Source organism: Ovis aries, chromosome 13 (assembly GCF_016772045.2).
Source record: "Ovis aries strain OAR_USU_Benz2616 breed Rambouillet chromosome 13, ARS-UI_Ramb_v3.0, whole genome shotgun sequence".
NCBI classification, from domain to species: Eukaryota; Metazoa; Chordata; class Mammalia; order Artiodactyla; family Bovidae; genus Ovis; species Ovis aries.
Genome location: NC_056066.1, coordinates 65,932,271 through 65,955,360, shown reverse-complemented (window position 1 = coordinate 65,955,360; position 23,090 = coordinate 65,932,271). Strand labels below are relative to the sequence as shown.

General features: G+C 38.1%; 1 protein-coding gene across 7 annotated transcripts in view; it reads left to right on the top strand.

Moving 5' to 3' along the window:
* SAMHD1 (SAM and HD domain containing deoxynucleoside triphosphate triphosphohydrolase 1) overlaps positions 1-23,090 on the top strand; it is a 75,571-nt gene that overhangs the window by 21,093 nt on the left and 31,388 nt on the right. For all 7 annotated transcript variants that reach the window (XM_004014555.5, XM_042230348.2, XM_027977171.3 and 4 more), the window contains exons 4-11: positions 5,287-5,447; positions 10,322-10,437; positions 12,696-12,766; positions 17,904-18,062; positions 19,130-19,230; positions 19,410-19,518; positions 20,333-20,424; positions 21,960-22,075. In XM_004014555.5, the coding sequence (XP_004014604.2) occupies positions 5,287-5,447; positions 10,322-10,437; positions 12,696-12,766; positions 17,904-18,062; positions 19,130-19,230; positions 19,410-19,518; positions 20,333-20,424; positions 21,960-22,075 (925 nt within the window). The remainder of the gene's footprint in view (positions 1-5,286; positions 5,448-10,321; positions 10,438-12,695; positions 12,767-17,903; positions 18,063-19,129; positions 19,231-19,409; positions 19,519-20,332; positions 20,425-21,959; positions 22,076-23,090) is intronic.

The window sequence follows — 23,090 nt, the reverse complement described above, 5'->3', positions numbered from 1 at the left end:
TCTGGAGCACTCGGGCTTTAGTGGTTGTGGCATGTGGGCTCAGTAGTTTCAGCTCCCAGACTCTAGAGCACAGGCTCAGTAGTTGTGGTGCATAGGCTTAGCTGCAGTATGTGGAATCTTCCCAGACCAGAGATAGAACCGATGTCTCCTGCATTGGCAGGCAGATTCTTTACCACTGAGCCACCAGGGAAACCCTAGAATAACTTTTACATTAAAATTACTTAATCAGTTTTGGTAAACATTTTTATCAAATGATGGGTCAAAGAGTAGGTATATGTCTAAAAATTAATTGTTTATTTTTTATCCCCTATCCCCTTCCAGACATTTTAAAAGCCCTGTTTTTCAGACTTAGTGTCCCAAGAATCATTTTAAGAAGCAATCAGCTGCCTAGCTCCCATCTCAGAAATTCTGATTATGGGAACTTACTTTAGATACCTAGGAATGTGCATTTTTCACAAGCTCTTCAGTATGGTTCTAATACCATAATTAAAGAAATGTTTCTTTAAAAAATAAAAAGGAAAAATATTTCTTGATTGGTTAGTGATAGGAAATGTACATCATTGCTTACCCTTTGACATCTATAGGGTAAGGAGACAGTTTCAGATCTGGAAGAGGGGACAGGGTTGTCATTCTCCTTTTACCAAGTCACCATTTGTATTTTCATCAGAGATACTATATTCACTGAGTTATCTTAGATCTTGTGACCATTTTACTTTTACAAGTTAGTCTGCTTATTTTCCAGTGAAAATCATGTTTGAAAATTTGCTTCAATTCTGCAATAACTTTCTTTTAGAGACGAAGTAGTGACTCTTAGAGTAAATTTATTTAATCCCAGCCCTTTTTGAAACAGTTACCTATTGTTAAAATACTTCATTTTCATAAAGAAGTAAATAGAAGGATCACTTCCAAAGATGATATCTAAATATTTCGTCCTGCGGTCGGAAGACAGTTACTGTCCTCCATTCTCTTGTGTCCCTCCTCAATAGCTGCAGTTTGGGTAGTCTCTTCAGGCAGGCGGAGATAAGATGAGTTTTCATTAGTTGAGATCATCTCAGATAATCTGAGGTCACTTTTTCACAATTTGCTGCAAAAAATCTTTTCAAAGTAATTTTCAAGTCAGTAGTTTCATGTATTCCCTTTTATTTATTTTTCTATTTTTCATGAAAAGCAAAATTATTTAACCTTATGTATGAACTATAGTCATTGAAAATAGTTTTTAAAGCTACTAAGTGCTTGAGTCAGTGAGTCACTGTCTAGTAATGAAATTGATACCTTTTTGACCTTAGCTTCATCAGCAGTACAGTTGAACAAAAAATTGATTTCTAATTTGACATCTACCTTTATTTCTTTTTAAATAAAAACAGCTTTAGTGAGATATAACTCACATACCTTACAATTCACTGTTTATTTTTTCATTTTTATTTTTTATTGAGATGTAGTGATTTACAATGTTGGGCTAATCTCTGCTATACAGCAAAGTGACTCAGTTATACACATATATGCATTCTTTTATTCATTTGTTTTAAATATGAGTCATTGTTTCTTAGAAATTTCACAAGGTTGTTCAGTCATCACTACAATTTATTTGAATTATGAGTTCTTTATATATTCAGGATATAAGCCCCTGATATTTGATACACTGTGCAACTATTTTCTCTCATCTTCTGGATTATCTTTTTATTTTTATTTATTTAGAGCACATTGAGGAGCTTATAGGATCATAGTTCTCCAACCAGGGGTTGAACCTGGGCCCCAGCAATGGAAGTTTGTACTCCTAACCACTGGATTACCAAGGAATTCTCTGTCTTTTTACTTTCTTAATAGTGTTCTTTGGAGCACAAAAGTTTTAAATTTTGATGTAGTTCCCTGTATCTGTTTTTGCTTTTGTCTCTTATGCTTTTGCTATCATATCTAAGAAACCATTGCCTAGCCCAGGATTATAACCTCTTATTCTTGAGTTGGTTTTCCGTGCTAAATTTAGTTCAGTTGGCCTCTGAAGCCAGAAATTATATAATAGTGAAGATGAAGTACAGTATTTAACATAGCAGGCACTAACTCCAGGACCCAGCATTATTCACTGGTGGGTGGGCACCAGTCCCAAGATCTCTTGGACCCCGATCCTCCCATACACCAGAGGGCAGACACAGGCCCCAAGACCACTGCAGCCCCACAGCCTACCCTGTCAGGACCCAGCCAACACATTAGCAGCCCAGCAGCAGTCCTGGGGCCCTACCTCCTGGCCCTGCCTTACAGCAGTCTAGCTCCAGCTCTGGGATACCTTGGGTGCCTCAGCCAGCGGTCCTGGGATTCAGGCCCACCCATCAGCAGGCTAACATCAGCTTCACGACGCCAAGGACCCTGCATCCAGAGACCTTGGGACAAGCTCCACCCGCCAGTGAGCTAGCACTAGCCTGGAACACCCCCTGAGCCTGGCCCTGCCCACCAGCAGGCTGACAACAGCCCTGGGACCCCCCAGGCCCTGGACTCACTCATTAGCAAGCCAACACAAGCTCTGGGGGCACTTTGGACTCCTCAGCCAGCCACTGTGTAATTCATCCCCACTCACCAGCAGGCCAACACCAGACCCAGGAACCCCACCTCACAGCCTCTCAACTCAGAGCCTGGCTCTGCCACCCAGTGAGCCAGCACTAGCCCCAGGACACTCTGGGGTTCTGCAGCCAGCTACTTTGTGATCTGGCCCTGCCAACCAGTGGCTGGGAGTCTCCACAAAAGGCAGGGCCTGGCAACCAACCGAACTGGGGAGCAGGCCACACCTACCACACTACCCACGATACTCAGCCCACCACAGTAGAAGGACCCACACTGGGGGCACCCCTGAAGCATATAGCCCTGACAACCAGAGGAATGTGAGATGCTGGGACACACAGGACATCGCCCACAAAAGGCCACTTCTCCAAAGTCAGGAAACATAACCATCCTATCAGATGCATAGAAATAAAACCCGCAAGTTAGACAAAATGAGACAACAGAGGACTATATTCCACACTAAGAAACAGAACCACAAAAGAACTAAGTGAAGTAGAGATAGATAATCTACCTGATAAAGAGTTCAAGGTAATAATAGTAAAGATGATCAAAAACTTGGGAAAAGAATGGATTCACAGAGCAGAATGTTAGAAAATTTTAACAAATAGAAAAATAGGGAAGAATCAAGCAGAGATGAAGAATACTGTAACTGACATAAAAAATACACTAGAAGGAATCAACAGTTGACTAAGTCATACAGAGGAGATTGACAAGCTGGAAGACAAGAGTGGAAGCCAAACAGAAAAAGAAAGGAAAACAAAAATGAGAACAGTTTAAAAGACCTCTGAGAGAACATCAGGCATTCACATTCTAGGGGTCCCAGAAGGAGAAAAGAGAAAGGAGCAGAGAACATATTTGAAGACATAATAGCTAAAAACTTCCCCAGCCTAGAAGAGGAAATAGATGTCCAAGTCCAGGAGACAAGGAGAGCCCCAAATAGGCCCAACCCAAAGAGGAACACATCAAGACATATTATAATTAAAATGGCAAAAATTAAAGAGAGAATATTAAAAGCAGTTAGAGGCTAGCAGCAAGTTTATGTAATGAAACTCCCATAGACTATTAGCTGACTTTTCAACAGAAAATCTGCAGGCCAGAAGGGAGTGGTAGAGTATATTTAAAGTGATGAAGGGAAGAAGTTAAAACCAAGAACCTACCTGGCAAGTTCTCAGTGAAATTTGATAGATGAAGTTTTACAGATAAACAAAAGCTAAAAAAAGTTCATTACCACCAAACCAGCTTTACAAGAAATGCTAAAGGCACTTATGAAAGGAAAAAGCCCATTGGTAACGGCAAATATACAGTGAAGGTATTCAAATAGCCACATATAAAACCAGTTAAAAGACAAAAAGCAGAATCATCTATATCTGTAGTAAGTAGTGAAGGGATACGCAAAACAAAAAGATGTAAAATATAATACCAGAAACAGTACTCAAGGGGGACTTCCCTGGTGGTCCAGTGGATAAGAACCTTCCTTATACAGCAGGAAACTTGGGTTTGATCCCTGGTCAGGGAATTAAAGATCCCAATTAAAGAGCAGCTAGGTCTGCATGCAGTAACTACATGAGCCCTGGCACCACAACTCGAGAGTCTTTTTACCGCAATGGAAGATTCCACGTGATGCAGTAAAGATCTTGTGTGCCTCGACTAAGACTCAAGGCAATCAAATAAACAAATAATTTTTAAAAAACAGTACTAATGGGAAAAGGGGAATAAATAGAAGTTTGTTAAAATGCATTTGAAGTGAAGAGATCAGCAACTTAAAATATTATCGTGTGTGTGTGTGTGGGTATATATGATTTGAGCAAGTTCCAGAAGATGGTGAAGGACAGGGAAGCCTGGCATGCTGTAGTCCATGGGGTGGCAAAGTCAGACAGGACAGAGTGACCAAACAACCAACGTATATATATGTGTGTATGTGTGTATGTATGTATGTATGTATGTATGTATGAACACATGTGTATATATATATATACGTGTATATATAAATATATATATTGCTATATATAAACCTTCCAGTAAGCACAAACTAAAAATCTATAATAGATACACACAAAAAGAGAAACATTAACATTAAAGATAATCAAATCACAAGGGAAGAGGACAAAAGAAGAAAAGATCAAAAGCTACAAAAACAATCCCTAAACAATGAACAAAATGGCAATAAGTACATACCTATCAATTATTTTACATATAAATGGACTAAATGCTCCAACCAAAAGACATGAAGTGGATGAATGAGGACGAGAACAAGACCCACATATAGACTGCCAGAAGACTCACTTCAGACCTATAGAAACACAGACTGAAAGTGAAGGAATGAAAAAGTGTTTCATGCAAATGGAAATCAAAAGAAAGCTGGGGTAACAGAGGAGAGTAGTAAGTTAGTCCTGTATTCAAGTTAAACACACTCACTTAACACACTCATTCAGATCATATAAGCCATTAGACTCAGTAAAGGCTGATGAAATCATATACGTATCAGAAAGGCTGAAATCTTAACCCTTCTGTTATTAGAATCCATTAAGAAGTGAAATGTCCCAGGTCCAATACGCTTGATCTGTCTGGTAGTGATTCCTAAATAAAGTTAAGATTTTCATACCTTGTCCTTTCCCATAGTAGTATTCTTACTTGAAAGCAAATAGCTTTAACTTCCCACTGTAGATCGGAATGAATGGACAAAAATTTTAGTTGGGGTAATGTATTGTTGCTCACATTAATTTAAACATAATTTTCTAGGTGATCAATGATCCTATCCATGGCCACATTGAATTTCACCCTCTCCTCATCCGAATCATCGACACACCTCAATTTCAGCGCCTGCGATACATCAAGCAGTTGGGAGGCGGTTACTATGTTTTTCCAGGAGCTTCACACAATCGATTTGAGCACAGTCTAGGGTAAGAAGCCTCCCTGGTGACTCAGATGGTTAAAGCGTCTGCCTGTAATGCGGGAGACCTGGGTTCCATCCCAGGGTCAGGAAGATCCCCTGGAGAAGGAAGTGGCAACCCACTCCAGTACTCTTGCCTGGAAAATTCTGTGGATGGAGGAGCCTGGTAGGCTATAGATCGTGGGGTTGCAAAGAGTCAGACATAACTGAGTGACTTCACTTTCACTTTAGGGTAAAAAGAATACAATGAGTTAAAAGTTATGTGATGAATTAAATTTTTTTTTAAAGTTATGTGAACGTAGTTTCTCCCTCTCTTTCTCTCCCAATATCTTGTTGTATAAATTTAATGCCCTTTTCATCTTAACTAAGCACTTACCACACACCATAGCTGTAGCTTTCACAGTTTGAGGTGCATCATTGAAACTAGCACAAATTTCTTTCTCCTTCTTCACAATTTCACAGAAGATCTATTCTTATGATAGATCTTAGCATCCTCAGCGTAACAATTTTTTCCATCTTTATTGAGTTTTGAGAATTTTGACCTTTTTGCTCACTTACAATGGACATGAGTTTGAGTAAACTCCGGGAGTTGGTGATGGACAGGGAAGCCTGGCGTGTTGCAGTGCATGGGGTCACAAAGAGTTGGACACGACTGAGCAACTGAACTGAACTACTCACTCACAAGAAGCACTTATAGGCTTCTCTTTGGGACATCTGAATTGCTAGATTTACTACTCTTGCACTTTGGGGCAAAATAAGGGTTACTTGAACATAAGCACTATGAAATGTTAATTGTGCTGCCTGCTAATTGGCTAATATGTGGGATACACTGGACAAAAGAGTCACTTATGACCTGGTCATGATGGAGCAGAAAAGTATGAGAATGGACTGCTTTAATGGACTGATTTAAAACTTATGAATTGTGTATTTCTGGAACTTTCCATCTAATATTTTCAGACTGTTGGTGACTACTGGTAACTGAAATGAGAAAAATGAAACCAATGATAAGGGAAAACTGCTGTGTTACTTTGGTTTTGTTTATTTGTTTAGAAGCATTTTTGATTAGCCAGAACACAAGCATCTACTCACATCTTTATTCATCAATAAATACTTATTAAAAAATTATTCAATTCACCCCGACTCTTTGCAACCCCATAGACTGCAGCACACCAGGCTTCCCTGTCCATCACCAACTCCTGGAGCCTACTCAAACTCACATCTGTCAAGTCGGTGATGCCATCCAACTATCTCATTCTGTGTTGTCCCCTTCTCCTCCTGCCAATCTTTCCCAACATCAGGGTCTTTTCTAGTGAGTCAGTTGTTCACATCAGGTAGCCAAAGTATTATTAGAAAAATTGTTAGACCATACCAAACTGATAAGGTAGCAACTGTTTCTATTCTTGTGGAGTTCAGAGTTTCAGTTCAGTTCAGTCGCTCAGTCGTGTCCGACTCTTTGCGACCCCATGAATCACAGCACGCCAGGCCTCCCTGTCCATCACCATCTCCCGGAGTTCACTCAGACTCACGTCCATTGAGTCCGTGATGCCATCCAGCCATCTCATCCTGGGTCGTCCCCTTCTCCTCCTGCCCCCAATCCCTCCCAGCCTCAGAGTATTTTCCAATGAGTCAACTCTTCGCATGAGGTGGAAGTACTGGAGCTTCAGCTTTAGCATCATTCCTTCCAAAGAAATCCCAGGGTTGATCTCTTTCAGAATGGACTGGTTGGATCTCCTTGCAGTCCAAGGGACCCTCAAGAGTCTTCTCCAACACCACAGTTCAAATGCATCAATTCTTCTGCGCACAGCCTTCTTCACAGTCCAACTCTCACATCCATATATGACCACAGGAAAAACCATAGCCTTGACTAGGCAGACCTTAGTCAGCAAAGTAATGTCTCTGTTCAGAGTTTAGGGGACAAGAAAGATAATTTATTCATTCAGGAAGTACTTTCAGGTGGAAATGCTAAAAGTGTATTTAACATTTGTTGGGCACCATATCTTCAATCTATGTTGTAAACATTACAATGCCAGAAGTTTGCTTTTTTAAAAAATGGGATAAAATAAACAATATAAAATTTACCTTCCTAACCATTTTTTAAGTTTACAGTTCAATAATGTTAAATATGTCCACATTATTGTGCAACCAATCTCCAAAATATTTTCATCTTGCAAAATTGAAACTCTGTATCCATTGAATAGCAAATTCCCATTTCTCTTCTCCCCAGTCCCTCAGTAGCCATTATTTTACTTTCTGTTCAGGTGAATTTGACCATTTTATGTACTTCATTAAGCTTCCTAGGTGGCACAGTGGTAAAGAATCCAGTTGCCAATGCAGGAGATGCAAGAAACTTGGTTTAGATCCCTGAGTTGGGAAGATTCCCTGAAATATGAAATGGCAACCTACTGCAGTATTTTTTGCCTGGAGAATATCATGGACAGAGGAGCCTGGCAGGCTACAGTCATATAAGTGGTTTCATAGAATATTTGTCATTCTGTAATTGGCTTATTTCACTTAGCATAATTTCCCCAAGTCACTCATGATGGAGCATGTATCAGAATATCCTTACTTTGCTCAGTTAAAAACTGCTGATAGGTTACCCTAAGTGACAGACACTGGGAAATTTTTATTATGTATGTACAGAATTTGTACTTACAAGTACTTGTTTAATTGGGAATTAACTCTTATCCTAAAATTAGCCAAAATGGGGTTCTTTTGACATTCCAAAATTAATATTTTTCATGTGCAGCTAGAAAAAGCCAACTTGATAAAACATCTTTTCAAAATTCTGAACTTAAAGAAACAGAAGTCTTTCTGGGAGTATTTGCATTTCTCTTCCTATAATCTTAAAGATATGAAAGTTCTACCTAATCTCCTTAGGCATCCCCCCACCCCCTCTGTGTTCTGAGACCTTGGTTTCTGCTACCCGAAAGTTACTCACATGGTGTACATTTGGCAAGCAGTCAGATAGACTGGGAAGTCTATTTGTCTGGCTGTGGCAACTCTCAGGAAAATTTGTTATAAAGGGTCTTTTTCATCTTAACCTTCATTACATCCTCCTATACACCAAAGGACTTAACTCTCTTAGGCTGTTTTGGGAAATAAATTTCTAAATCTTAGGAAGGTTGCATCCTTTGCACGCTCTTGTGGGGACGCCTCTTGCATTTTACTGGTTTGAGTCACTGTTAAGATACTACTTGTCAGTGACCAGACAATGGATCCTTAAAAGTGGAGAAACTTGGTAAATTGGTAAATTTTTTAGAGAGCTTTTATTATAAAGAGCTGTTTTATTGTTACCTATGAAAAAAATTAGAAGATGGATAGTATATAAAACAGCTATGCCATCAGTTTAGAACAGACAAAAATAAACAAATTTGGGAAGCCTTATTTTGTAGTGTCCATTTAGGGTTCCCTGACAGATGCTAATAAAAACATTAGGTTAATTAATGTTAATTAGATTGATTAATAGAGAAAAAAACTTAGAGGAGAGTGAAGAGACTTCTTCCCAAGAAGGTGAAAATTTTAAAGGGATTTGTCCCAACAGGATAAAAATCTTTAGATTTTATTAAGAAATTAGATATTTTAAATGGATGTTAATAAGATTAAAAGAAAGGTTTTGATACAACACTATGTAAGGTTGGAACTTTACATAGGTGCCATGGGAACCTTCTGTTGGTGCCCGATATTAAAGGGCCCCAAACAAGTCCATTCTTTTTACCTCAGTTTAGTATATGTATGTTGAGAGTTGGACACAATTGAGCGACTTCACTTTCATGCATTGGAGAAGGAAGTGGCAACCCACTCCAGTGTTCTTTTCTGAAGAATCCCAGGGACGGCGGAAACTGGTGGGCTACCGCCTATGGGGTCACACAGTCGGACACGACTGAAGTGACTTAGCAGCAACAGTGGCAGTATATATAGTAAATATACTTAAATATATGTTTAAAATATTTATGTAAATAGTTAGAAGGCTGGAAGAAAATGACATTGAGATACCTAATCAATAATTGTTGGGACAACAGTTAAGCCAATTAATCAAGTTAAAGGTATTTTTTTTTTAAAGACCTGAGTCCCTTAGTTATCCCCCTCCCTGGAGACCCCAGAGCCTTTATATAAAAATAGATACAATGACTGGAGGATAAAAAGGAAAGTTTCTAGAACCCCTTGTAAGACCATAGCTTGTTAATGGTGTTCTAATGAAGGCTAAAGTTAATGGTGTAAGAGTTGATAGGATTGAGATGACAGTTTATAAAAATAGGTGTATTTAAGTGGGTTTAATATAATATGTTTATATCTCTTTTTCCTAACTACATTGTGTGTAGACATTATGTTTCCCTGGGGAATGCTTCTCCTGCCTGGTGTTATAAGACAAGATGTATACATCTGCCCCTCAGAAAATATTAAATATATAAAAAATTCCAAAACAACTCAATAGGATTACCTGAACTTACACAATATAATGTAAAAATAAGGGCTAATATTCATAAGCTAATAATAATCAAAGTAAAGAAAAGGTAGTTGGGGAAATCAGTCTTTTAATATTATTCAGGCAGCAGACCAGTTCTTTGGGGAGTTAAAATCAACTCTCTCTGTCTTGCAAATTTCTATAAATCAGAAATATAAAACAGCCTACAAGGACCAGAAATGTAATACAGGCTATTACAGAAAGGTAATACAGCCTACAAGCTTAGTCAGGTAGACTCTGAAACAAAAAGAGAAAAAGAGGGCTTTTTACACTCAAACTGCTGAGAAGGCTCCATAACCCATAGTCTGATTCACAGCCTCCTTAGGGATTTATCATGGACAAATACACATCTTAACAGTCACTCATCTTTCAAACAGAAAAATAAATTTTTCGTGTTTGTTTTGTTCCTTCCTGCTCCGCAGCGTGGGGTATCTAGCAGGATGTCTAGTTCGTGAACTGAGTGAAAAACAACCGGAGCTACAGATAAGTGAACGAGATATCCTCTGTGTTCAGATCGCTGGTCTTTGTCATGATCTTGGTAAGCAGTTCAAAGAACCAGAGTTCTAGAGTAAAATCACCTGCCACCTCTCTTTGAAATACAACTAAGAGCAATATAAAAGTTGTGTTCTAATTCTTTAGTTAACATTAATGTAAATTTGCCATTGCTTCTTCCTAGAATGGTTCATAAGCCCAAAGCATTGCTTTCTTTTCTTTTTTTTTTTAAGTCTTTCAATGAGTTTCCCACATTGCACCCTTCATTGCAGGTTATATGAAAGGACGTTCTAATAGTGATTTTTTTTCCTACTACTGTGTGTTGGAGTGTTGTATATTTGATTTTCCCTTTATCTTTGCTGAATAAAATTGCTATTTCCCTTCAGTTACTTTGTGAAATCTATTCTTCTCACACCTAGAGTACATAATCTGCTCTAGCAGATTAACAGATTTAGAGAACTCCTTGTGACCTATACTCACAACCTCAGTCTTGGGCCACTTAAATCCAAGTAAAAGAATATCATCTTTCTCCAGAGACAAAGAGAAAAAAGAATGTTCTCTTTTATCACAGAGTTTTTTCCTCTATCCTTGTAATTTATTCCTACTTACTGGAGTAATCTATGGATTTCCCAGGCAGCGAAGTGGTAAAGAATCTTCCTGTTAATGCAGGAGACGCAAGAGACATGGGTTCGATCCTTGGGTCAGGAAGATCCCCTGGAGTAGGAAATGGCAACTCACTCCAGTTCTCTTGCCTGGAAAATTCCATGGACAGGGGAGCCTGGCTACAGTCCATGGGGTCACAAAGAGTCAGACACTGAGCACACATGCACACACACTGAAGGATCCTAAGAGTTTGCATGTGCCCTCGGTGCAGAGAAAGGGAGGTTTTTGTGTTTCAGAGAAAGGGAGGTTTTTGTGTTTCAGTAGTCAGATAATTAGGCCTTCTCCTGGTGGCTCAGAGGTTAAAGCGTCTGCCTGCAATGCAGGAGACCCGGGTTCGATCCCTGGATCAGGAAGATCCCCTGGAGAAGGAAATGGCAACCTAATCCAGTATTCTTGCCTGGAGAATCCCATGGACGGAGGAGCCTGGTAGGCTACAGTCCACGGGGTCGCAAAGAATCGGACACAACTGAACGACTTCACTTCACTTCACTCCAGTGAGATAATTAAAGGCATAGGGCAGTCTTTTCAGCACGTTCCCTTGGAGATTTCAGTAGGACCAGTATCAGCCTTCGATCATTAAGATTCTTGGTATTTTGAGAAGGAGCTTTTGGGAATCTTTTACCAATCCCCAGGAGTCTAAAGTCTGCAATAACAAGCCTTTATTTATGTAGTGAAACATGCAGAAAAGGCCTGGGGCTGGTAAGTGAGCTCCCTCTCCCATCTAACAAGGAAGTGTAGGGGGAATTTGTTCCATGACCCCTCCGAATAAAAAAAAAAAACCAAAAGCCCAATACTCAAGTCCTTTATATAAAATTTGTAAACCCATACACATCCTCTCCTGTGTATAGAGAATTAAATCAATTAATCTAGGATTAAATCAATTCTAGATAACTGATAATACCAATAATATGTAAATAACTGCCAACAAGCCTGGCAAATTCAAGTTTTGCTTTTTGGAACTTCCTGAAATTCTGCCCCTTCCCCCCCACCACCACCAAATATTTTCTGTCCAAGGTTGATTGAATCTGTGAATGCAGAGGGCCAAGTTTAACTCCTTCAGAAATTCTGATGATTCCAGATTTGTGCCTCAGCAAAGTTTCATGTTGATAGATGTTGTAGAATGTTAAGGTCACTTATGAATAAGATGAAGTAGCGATCTCCATTTTTGATTGCCCATATCATCAATAAAAACAAAGATAAACCCTGATATGTGTCTAAAATAAAGTGCATACATTATAAAATTTACATAAAAAGGGATGTTTTTAAAGGTTCGGAGTAATGAAGTTCTAATGATTTCCTGACCCTAGTAGATTGTCTTAAAACTGCTTTTCTAACAATACCAATATGTAATCTAAAGAAGCCAAAAGTTTTTGTCATTAACATTCCTTTATTTATACAAAAGTGTCCTTTCAGTAAGTTTATGTAAACTCCGGTGACTCAGAGACCCTTCAGTGGAGAATTTACATTCTTGTATTGTTCTGCTTCCTGTTCTCTTGTTTTAGAAAATGGGAAGGAACAACTTGTTCCTTTTTGTGATTATAAATTATTAATTTCCATTGATATTCACATTTAACTAGAAAAATTTCCTTTCCACCAATTTACAAAAAGTGTTCCCGTTCTAATGCAGCTTTTGTTTTTAAGGTCATGGGCCATTTTCTCATATGTTTGATGGAAGATTTATTCCTCTTGCTCGACCAGAGATAAAATGGACGGTATGTATCATATATTCAACATTTAGTAAAATAAAGACTAAGCAGTGACTACTGTGTTATAGTATAATTCCTGTTACAGTTTTTCAGGGTGTTGCTTTCATTTGATCCTCACAGCAGTCTCTAAGGAGGAAATCATTATCTCCATTTTTGTAAATGTAAAGGAACTCAAAACTCAGAGGTGTACTGAGGCAGCAAAAGTCACAAAGCCTGTGAAATGATAGAGCCAGCACTAGAAAACCAGGTTTCCTAGCAGCTAATTTAATGCTCTTTCTACTCTGTCATACTACTGTAAAATGAAAAATCAAAGGCTGACTCTGGCTTTGATTCATTTTGTGTGACCATAAAGTAAGCTCTATACTAAGTTCTTTGTATAATTAAGGACTTCCCTGGTGGCTCAGTTGGTAAAGCGCCTGTCTGCAGTGTGGGAGACCCGGGTTCAATCCCTGGGTTGGGAAGATCCCCTGGAGAAGGAAATGGCAATCTACTCCAGTACTGTTGCCTGGAAAATCCCATGGACAGAGGCGCCTGGTAGGCTACAGTCCATGGGGCTGCAAAGAGTCGGACATGACTGAGCGACTTCACTTTCACTTTCTTTGTATTAATTACAGATTTGCAGGTAGCTAACCCATTTTTCTGGAATCAGTTTTTGAGAAGTAAAGGTAGGTCATCTTCCACTTTTGGCTGTACTGTATTTGGAACAGAAGATGATATCAATACATACTGAACAATTCTTACATGTCAACCACTATTTATTCTCTCATTTTTAGAAAGGTATAATTCATCTTAAATATGTTGTCCAGATCATCATTATATAGTTCAGTGAGTTTTGACAAGTGTATTCATCCGTGCAGCCACTACTCAAGTTGAGATGTGCAGTATTTTCATCTTCCTGGAGAATTCCCGTGTGACCCTTTCTAGTCAGTTCCTGCTCTCCCCGTCATCATCACCTTCTAATTTTTATAAACAGATTCATTTTTCCTGTCTCTAGACTTGATATAAGTAGAATCCTATAATAGGTACTATTTTGTCCGGTTTGTATTATTGCAGTATAATTTTTGTCCCTATTCATTGCTGAAGTAATAGCCCATTGTATGAATAAGTCACTATTTGTTTATCTTTTCTCCTTTGTAGAATTTGGGTTGTTTTCCGTTTAGGGCTATTACAAATATAAGGATGTTGTACATGTTACTATACACAGTTTTTGTGGAAAATATTTTCATTTGTCTTAGGTTCATTTCTCCTTACCTAGTAGTAGAATTTCTGGGTCATCAAGTAGATGCATATTTAACCTTATAAGAAATTACCAGACCTTCCCCATTTTACACTCTGCCAGCATTATGAGAGTACCTGTTCTTCCCTGGCCTTACCAACATTTAGATTTTTGGTTATTCTTTCTATTGAGTGTGAAATAGTCTTTTGTGGGGTTTTCCCTTTTTTATTTGGCATTCTCTGTGGTGTGTTAACTTCCCATTTCCTGTACTTTGTCACTGATAAATCATCTTTTGTAAAGAGATTTTCCATTTACCCATTTTAAAAAATTGAATATTTACCTTTTAATTATCAATTTGAATAAATATATATATATAGTCAGATGCATGTATTACGGATATTTTTTTCTGAAACTTACCAATCACCAATTCATTTCTTTAAGTTTTTTTTTTAATGTGGACCATTTTAAAGTCTTTATTGAATTTTTTATAATATTGCTTCCATTTCTTGGATTTCTGTGTTTTTTTTATTTGTTTTTCGGCCACAAAGCCTGTGCGATCTTCGGGGCCACACACCTTGCACTGGAAGGCAGTCTTAACCGCTGTACTGCCAGGAAAGTCTTAGTTCATTTCCTTAACAAAGGTGGCTTTTCAGAAAGAAAATTTAAAATTTTGATGAAGTATTCTGGTTCTTCCACCTAGTGAAAAGAATAGTTTCTTTCCAGATCTGCTGCCCTAGGGCCTCCCTCAGGCTAAAAGCCGTAAAAGAACTGGAATGTTGCCCACAACAAACAGGAACTGGAATGTTTCTCTTCCAAGTGTTTAGTTCCCTCTAACCTCTGCCTGCTTTTGGTGGTAATCCAATACCTTCAGGAAGTCCAGTAAAGTTCCATTTAGTCCTGTCGGACTCTTTGCAGCCCTATGGACTGCACCAGGCCTCCTTGTCCATCACCAGCTCCCAGAGTTTACTCAAACTCATGTCCGTTGTGTCAGTGGTGCCATCCAACCATCTCATCTTCTGTTGTTACCTTCTTCTCTGGGCTTCAAACTTTTCCCAGCATCACGGTCTTTTCAAATGAGTCAGCTCTTAGCATTAGGTAGCCAAAGTATTGGAGTTTCAGCTTCAGCATCAGTCCTTCTAATGAATATTCAGGACTGATTTCCTTTAGGATGGACTGGTTGGATCTCCTTGCAGTCCAAGGGACTCTCAAGAGTCTTTTCCAACACCATAGTTCAAAAGCATCAATTCGTTGGGGCTCAGCTTTCTTTATAGTCCAACTTGTTGCAGGAAGGGGGACCCCTTCCAAGGCCGAAACTGGCCTCTTGTCTAACACTCGGAAATGAGTTGTCCGAGGAGACACATGTGCTCACAAAGCAAGAGATTTTATTGGGAAAGGGCACCTGGGTGGAGAGCAGTAGGGTAAGGGAACCCAGGAGAACAGCTCTGCCACATGTTTTGCAGTCTTAGGGTTTTATGGTGATGGGATTAGTTTCTGAGTTGTCCTTAGCCAATCATTCTGACTCAGAGTCCTTCCTGGTGGTGTACGCCTTGTTCAGCCAAGATGGATGCCAGAGAGAACGATTCTGGGAGATGGTCGGACATGTGGTGTCTCCTTTGACCTTTCCTGAACTCTTCCAGTTGGCGATGGCTTGTTAGTTCCATGTTCCTTAGCAGGACCTTCTGTTGTAAAACAACTCATGCAAATGGTTACTATGGTGCCTGGCCAGGGTGGGCAGTTTCAATCAGTGTGCTTCCCCTAACAAATTCTCACATCCATACATGACTTCTGGGAAAACTATAGCTTTGACTAGACGGGCCTTTGTTGACAAAGTAATGTCTCTGCTTTTTAATATGCTGTCTAGGGTGGTCAGGAAGTTATCCAGAGTTAACAGTTGTTTTCCAGCAGAGTCAATTTAAATAGGCTCTACTTAGCCTTCCCAAGTCTTTTTCTTTAAATATTTTGCTATTCACATGTAAGTCCTTACCTCATGGGAACTTATTACTCTGCATAGCATGGTAGAAATCTGATTTCTTTTTTAATATGGATAATTATTTATTGAATTTTCCCACTGATCTGCAATCAAATGCTCTACACTGTCCCCACTGATTCTATAATACCAACCCCCAACATTTTTTGAACTTTGTGTATATGATGAATCTTCCTGAATTCTATTCCATTCTACACTTTCATAGCTGTCACTACTTTAGAGTAAGTCTTGATAGTTGGTAGGACAGCTGTCCACACCTTGTTCTTTTATTAGGTATCTTTGGCCTTTTGTTCTTCTATTATAAATGTTGTAATTTTCTCCATAAAGATTTTATATATCTTTTGTTGTGTTTACTCCTAAGCTGCTTATAATTTTAGTCATTATTGTCTGTGCTATCTTTGTGAAACTTCAAGTTTTCTGTGTGTATAAATTTTTTTCTGATCCATTTTAAAGTATGTTGTAGGAATGCTCGTTTATTCCTATATGCCTCAGTGGGTATTTCCTAAAAATAAGAACATTCTCTTACATAACCTTAGTACATTTATCAAAATCAGGATACAATATTGTTATTGTATACATAATACATTATACATACATATACACATACATAATACATATAATTGTATATATAATACAATATTAATATTGATACAATACTATTAATCTAACTTACAGACTTTCAGATTTCATCAGCTATCCATAGAAAAGCGGGAAGAAAACCTTTTTTGGTCCTAATTCATCCATATATTACAACTTGGTTGTCATTTCTCATTAGTTTCTTTTGACCTACAACAATTCTTCAATCCTGTCTTTCATGACCTTGTCTTCTTTTGAAGTATACAAGCAAGTTATTTTGTGGAATGTTCCTCAATTTGAGTTTTGGTTTTCAGTTTTCTCATACTGTCAGACTATCTATTTTTGACAAAATGCCACGTAGTGACCTTAGTGTGTTCCATCAGAGGCACATGAAGTCTAAAGCCGTTACTGGTAACGTTAACTTAAATCATTTGATTAAGGCAATGGCTGCCAAAGTTCCCCACTATGAACTTACTCTTTTTCCTCTATATAATTATTATGTACCTTGATTCAGTTAAAAATAAAAAATAGATATAGGACCATTCAGGGTTGTGTTTTCATCTTTCTTGAGTTTGTTTTTGCTAAGAACTGTGATAGAGCAGTTCTTAGCAAAGATCTGTCCTATCACAGTTCTTAGAAAAGCAAAGGCCCTCCAGGGGGCCCTTTGTTCTTTATAATGATTACAAATGACTGACCAGACACTATGAGTAAAATGAGTCTATAGTTTGAGATTCCAGCTCAGATTTTGACTTCAGATCTCTGGAACATCCCGCCACCTTTTTTTTTTTTTTTGCTCCCAAGTTTGCAATTACCTCTTTTCACCACTATGGAAATGCTAATAGAACTTGTAGCTTCACAAATCCCAAAGCTGATGATACTATAGAACTAAATTTTATAGTAATATTCATTAAAATGGTATTCTACTGGGAATTTCCTGGCAGTCCAGTGGTTAGGACTTGGCACTTGCCCTGCAAGGGCCTATGTTTGATCTCTGGTCAGGTAACTAAGATTCTGCAAACCATGAAGCTCACCAAAAACAAACAAATGAAAAGGTATTCTATCCTTACAATCTGGTAATATTCAGCTGTGCTCTATAATATATACATATTATAAATGATTATATCTCATTAAATATATTTATTAAATAATGATGCACTTGGATTATAAAGTTTTGTAGACTGGTAGAATATAGACAAATTTGACAGATGTTTTAAAATATCTGTAAGACTGTAGTTGAAAACTAGATCATTAACGTGCATTAGAACTTTATCTCTGAATTACCAGGGAGCCAAGAGTAATTTGAATAATCAGGGGTCCCTGATGGACTAGAGTCTGTAACAGACCATACTGCTGACTTTTCCTAGCATGAGCAGGGCTCAGTTATGATGTTTGAGCACCTCATCAATTCTAACGGACTCCAAGATGTCATGAAACACTATGGTCTCATCCCTGAGGAAGATATTGTGTTTATCAAGGAACAAATTACAGGACCACTTGAATCACCCATCAAAGATCCTTCAAAGGTAAGTTTGTGTACAGCCTAATTTGAACTGACTGGTTCCTTTCATCTAGTCTTTTCTTGGTTCCTTCAGATCTGTATTTGAAGGGGTGACATTTTGCTATTTTAGGAGACTAAATGATAAAATATGTGATACATTTCTACTGTTCAGTGCAAAAAATAAAAGGCTTATATAGTTCTTTCAGCTCTTAACTGAGTTCTTTAGAAGTTATCCCCCAAAATTAAAATACACATATTAATATTTTTAATGAATATGTATGCAGAATTTTATATAGAAGCCTAAAGTAACTTAGTTCTGAAAGTATGTGTCTTATTTACCCATTAAAATTAATGTTTGGATTATTTAGATATGTGAAGACCTAGAAAAAGTTGAATTAGTTCAGAGGGAAGTATGATTTGTTTCCTTTTTGGTCTTTTTTCTTTTAATTAGGAAAAAGACTTCCCCTTTGTGTTTTTTAATCTTTTTTTCCTTAAAATACACAAATCTACTTGTAAGGTATAAGATAAATAGGAGGATTTTATAGCAAATATCCTATTTCCAAAAAACAGAGTTCCTAGGAATTCCCTGGTGGTCCAGTGGTTGGGACTCTGGCGCTTTCACTGCTGAGGGCCCAGGTTCCATCCCTGGTTGGGGAACTAGGATCCCCAGGATACTCAGCACAGCCAGAAAAAAACAACAGAGCTCCAAGAATTTTCACTCCTGAATTTAAGCATTCGAATATCAGGAACACTCTTACTAGTTTATAAATAGATCTTAATATTTTAAAAAATCTTTTAAACCAAGAAAACAGGAAAGCTTGTTGGTTGTCTAAGTGTAATAGAGTTAGGATCCTTCCAAAGGCACTAGGTTTATATTAACAGGATATCATATTTTAGCATTTCTAGGATTTCTTTCCCTTTTCTGCTAATTTGGGAATTAAGTGAAGGAAAAAAGAGTAGAACTTTCTCACTTACCTAACGTTCCCATTCAAATAATTTTGAATTATAATTTTCAGGTTAATATACTTGCTTTGCTTATAAATAGATTTATCTCCTATTCTATAACTTTCAGTGGGTTTTCTTCTCTTCCAGTGGCTCTATAAAGGGCGTCCTAAAGAAAAAAGCTTCCTTTATGAGATAGTGGCCAATAAAAGAAATGGCATTGATGTGGACAAATGGGATTATTTTGCCAGGTATGCACTGAACACTTCAGAAAAATTGATTAAAAATCTTGTATACTTTAAATAGATACAATTTTTATTTAAGTAAATAAGCAAGCAAAATAAAACCCTTATATAAATTTAGTATTGATATTTAAGGTACGGTTTCCTTTGCTGAAAAATTTCATCTCTCTGCTTGGGAATCTCTCCAGGGACTGCCATCATCTTGGAATCCAAAATAGCTTTGATTACAAGCGCTTTCTTAAGTTTGCCCGTGTCTGTGAAGTAGATAATATGAAGCATATTTGTACTAGAGAAAAGGTAAGCTATGTCAGAGGACAATAAGGAAGGTGTGATTCTTAGCTTGAAGTCTAGAAATACCCTTTCAGTAATTTGGAAAAATCACTCCCTGGTAAATTGTCTATCTCTTTACTTCATGCTTAGCATTTTTAAGTGTTTTAAAGCTCTTTTCACTCCTCCTGTATGGTCTATTGTCTACAGTAGACATTTACTGAGTCTTGTTCTCAGCATTGTTTTAAGTGCTTTAGAAGATTAACTCAATCTTCACAATCCTGTAAGATAGATACTGTTATGTTCCCATGTAACAGATAAGCAAATTGAAGCATAAAGAAGGCATACAGTTAATGGCAAAACTGGAGTTTCAATCTAGGAAGTTTGGTTTGAGTCTTGTCCTTAATCACTATATTGTGTGTTTCATAGTAGTTATAATCCTATAATCATTAATTCCCTGCTAGGTTAGTCATATAACTAAAGAATATAACAGTATTATACTATACAAAGTCTTTCTTTTCAGAATGAAGACTAGAAGAAGAATAATACCTAATTTCTAGAATTATTGGGAAATTTTAAAAATATATTTAAGATGCCTAAAACAGAATGCATCACAGAGTTAAGATGCTCAGTAGATTTTGGTTTAGTAAGAATAAAAGTTGCAGATTAGTAGTAGTATGAGTCTTCCTTGCTCTTTCTTGGGAGTCTCAGGGGTTTTGATGAATTTTACCTGTGAAGAGTCTTCTTCTATGCCACCAACCCTTTTTCTTGACTTATATGCTGTCTACTAACAAGGGAACCTAATCTGATCCTGCCATAATGTTTGTTTCACCTCTTTCTGCAGGAGGTTGGAAACCTGTATGACATGTTCCATACACGCAACTGTTTGCACCGCAGAGCTTATCAACACAAAGTTGGCAACATCATTGATACAATGTAAGAAATTTGATTGTTATTTTCCTATAAAATTTTCCATGATTTTTACCAGAATATCATACTTGGGTCAAGTTGAGATTTCTAAATAAATTCAAGTAAAGTTTAAGTGAACAAATCTAAAATGGTTCCCTTAAACAAAACAAAAACTAGCATAAAGTGAATTTAGAGGTGAGGAGGTGAGTGTTAAAGAGGATACACTCAAGCAGAAGAGGGGGTTTAGGCTTGACAGGAAGAGGCCACCCTGGGATGGCTTGGGTCTCCACACAGGTGGTCACTTAGGTACCAGATATTAATCATCGAGGTGAGAAATGAGATGTGGATAATTGACACTCTGAAATTAATGACAAAAATGAATTTTGAAGATTAATGTCTCTCCCTACCCTGTCAATTATCAACATTAGTAGAAAACAGTAAAACCTACAGGAATTTTGGGCTTTCCTCATAGCTCAGTCAGTGAAGAATCTGCCTGCAATGCAAGATACCCAGACTCAATTCCTAGGTCAGGAAGATCCCCTAGAGAGGGAAACGGCAACCCACTCCAGTATTCTGGCCTGGAGAATCCCATGGACAGAGGAGCCTGGTGGGCAACAGTCCATGGGGTCGCAAGAGTCAGACACAACTGAGTGACTAAACCACCGCTACAGAAATTTTACTTCCCCCTGATCCAGTCAGAACCAAAGCAGAAAAGTACAGCTAGGTCCCTAAGTGACTCAGAGACCTCATGAGGAATTTCCAAAAGTGGGGTATTAGTCAAGTTAATTCTGTGACCCTAAAATAGTTTTAAATGGATCTCTTTTAAGCTTTTACTGTTCATGTTTACATTTGTGTTGAGAAAATTTACTTTTCTACTTTTTTCTTCATCTTTTGTCATGAGCAGACTAGTTAGAATCCTTTCTCCTATTTGTATGGCTGTTACTTTGGTAAGAGGTTTTTTTTTGTTTGTTTGTTTTCAATGCAGAGACTGAGAGAGATCTAGGAACAGTCTGCTACTGCTTCTATTAAATGAAAATTACGTAATTTCTATGTCTATATAATATAGGTTGATTATATCTGTGTTACTGATAGAAAGATTAAATAAGATGATGTATCTAAAGCTTTGTAATAATGCCTGGAGCACAGTAAATATTACAGTCCACAAATCATCGTGGACTTACTTAGCATGGTTGAGATGCAGTTGTCTTTGTTTGTTTGTTTTAATTGTAAGTTGCAGGTGTATAATACAGTGATTCACAATTTTTAAAGATTATATTCCATTATAGCTATCATAAAATACTGACTACATTCCCCATTGTACAGTGTATCTTTGTAGCTTATTTTATACCTAGTAGTTATACCTCTTGCTCCCTCACCTGCCCCCGTCCCGCTGCCTACTGATCACCACTAGTTTGTTCTCTATAAGTCTGCGAAGCAGTTGCCTTTAGAACATTGTGTCTCAAGATTTTGTTTCTTAAAAGTAGAGAGGTTTCCTAAATTTTAAGTAAAGCATAAAGCAAATATTCAAATGTCCTCATAAATGTTTATAAAATGATCTTTAGGATTACAGATGCCTTCCTCAAAGCAGACGATTACATAGAGATAACAGGTTCTGCAGGAAGAAAGTATCGCATTTCTACAGCAATTGATGACATGGAAGCCTTCACTAAGCTGACAGGTAAGAAGTAGAAGGTAACATAGGTGGTCCATCTCAGAAACTGTGTAAACTTTCCCTGGATTGCAGATGGGTTATTTTCCAAACATTCCAATGTATTTAGCTTCTGAAGTGATTGTATACTATTGGATTTGAGTTTTATCTCTGCTTTGTACTAACAAGATAACCTTGATAAAGTTACTTAACCTCTCTGACTTGTTTCCTCATCTGCAGTGGGAGTAATGATACCTAGCATGTAGTTTAGTTGTGATGCTACAGTGAAGCATGTAGCACTTGGAATAGTACTTGGCACACAAGTGCTGTGCTGTGCTTAGTCGCTCAGTCTTGTCAGACTCTTTGTAGCCCCATGGACTGCAGCCCGCCAGGCTCCTCTGTCCATGGGGAATCTCCAGGCAAGAATACTGGAGTGAGTTGCCATGTCCTCCTCCAGAGGATCTTCCCAATCCAGGGATTAAACCCAGGTCTCCAACATTGCAGGCAGATTCTTTACTGACTGAGCCACCAGGGAAGCCCAAGAATACTGGAGTGGGTAGCCTATCCCTTCTCTGGGGGATCTTCCTGACCCAGGGATCTAACTGGGGTCTCTTGCATTGCAGTTGGATTCTTTACCAGCTAAGCTACCAGGGTAGCCTAAGTGCTCAATATTAATTATTTTTAACTTCTAATACAATTGGGCTTCCCTGGTGGCTCAGTTGGTAAAGAATCCTCCTGCAATGTGGGAGATATGGGTTTGATCCCTGGGTTGGGAAGATCCCCTGGAAAAGGGACCAGCTACCCACTCCTGTATTCTGGCCTGCAGAATTCCATGGTCTGTATAGTCCATGGGGTTGCAAAGAGTGGGACACGACTTATACTTTTATAATACATAATTATACTTTCATAAAACCAGACCAATACCAAAAAGCTGACTTGCTCATTTAACATAATTTTTGTTGCAAAACAGGATGCCAAAGACTTTTCTGTGCACTTCAGCAGAAACAAACTCTGCAGCTTAGGGTGGGAAGGAAGAGGGGTGAGG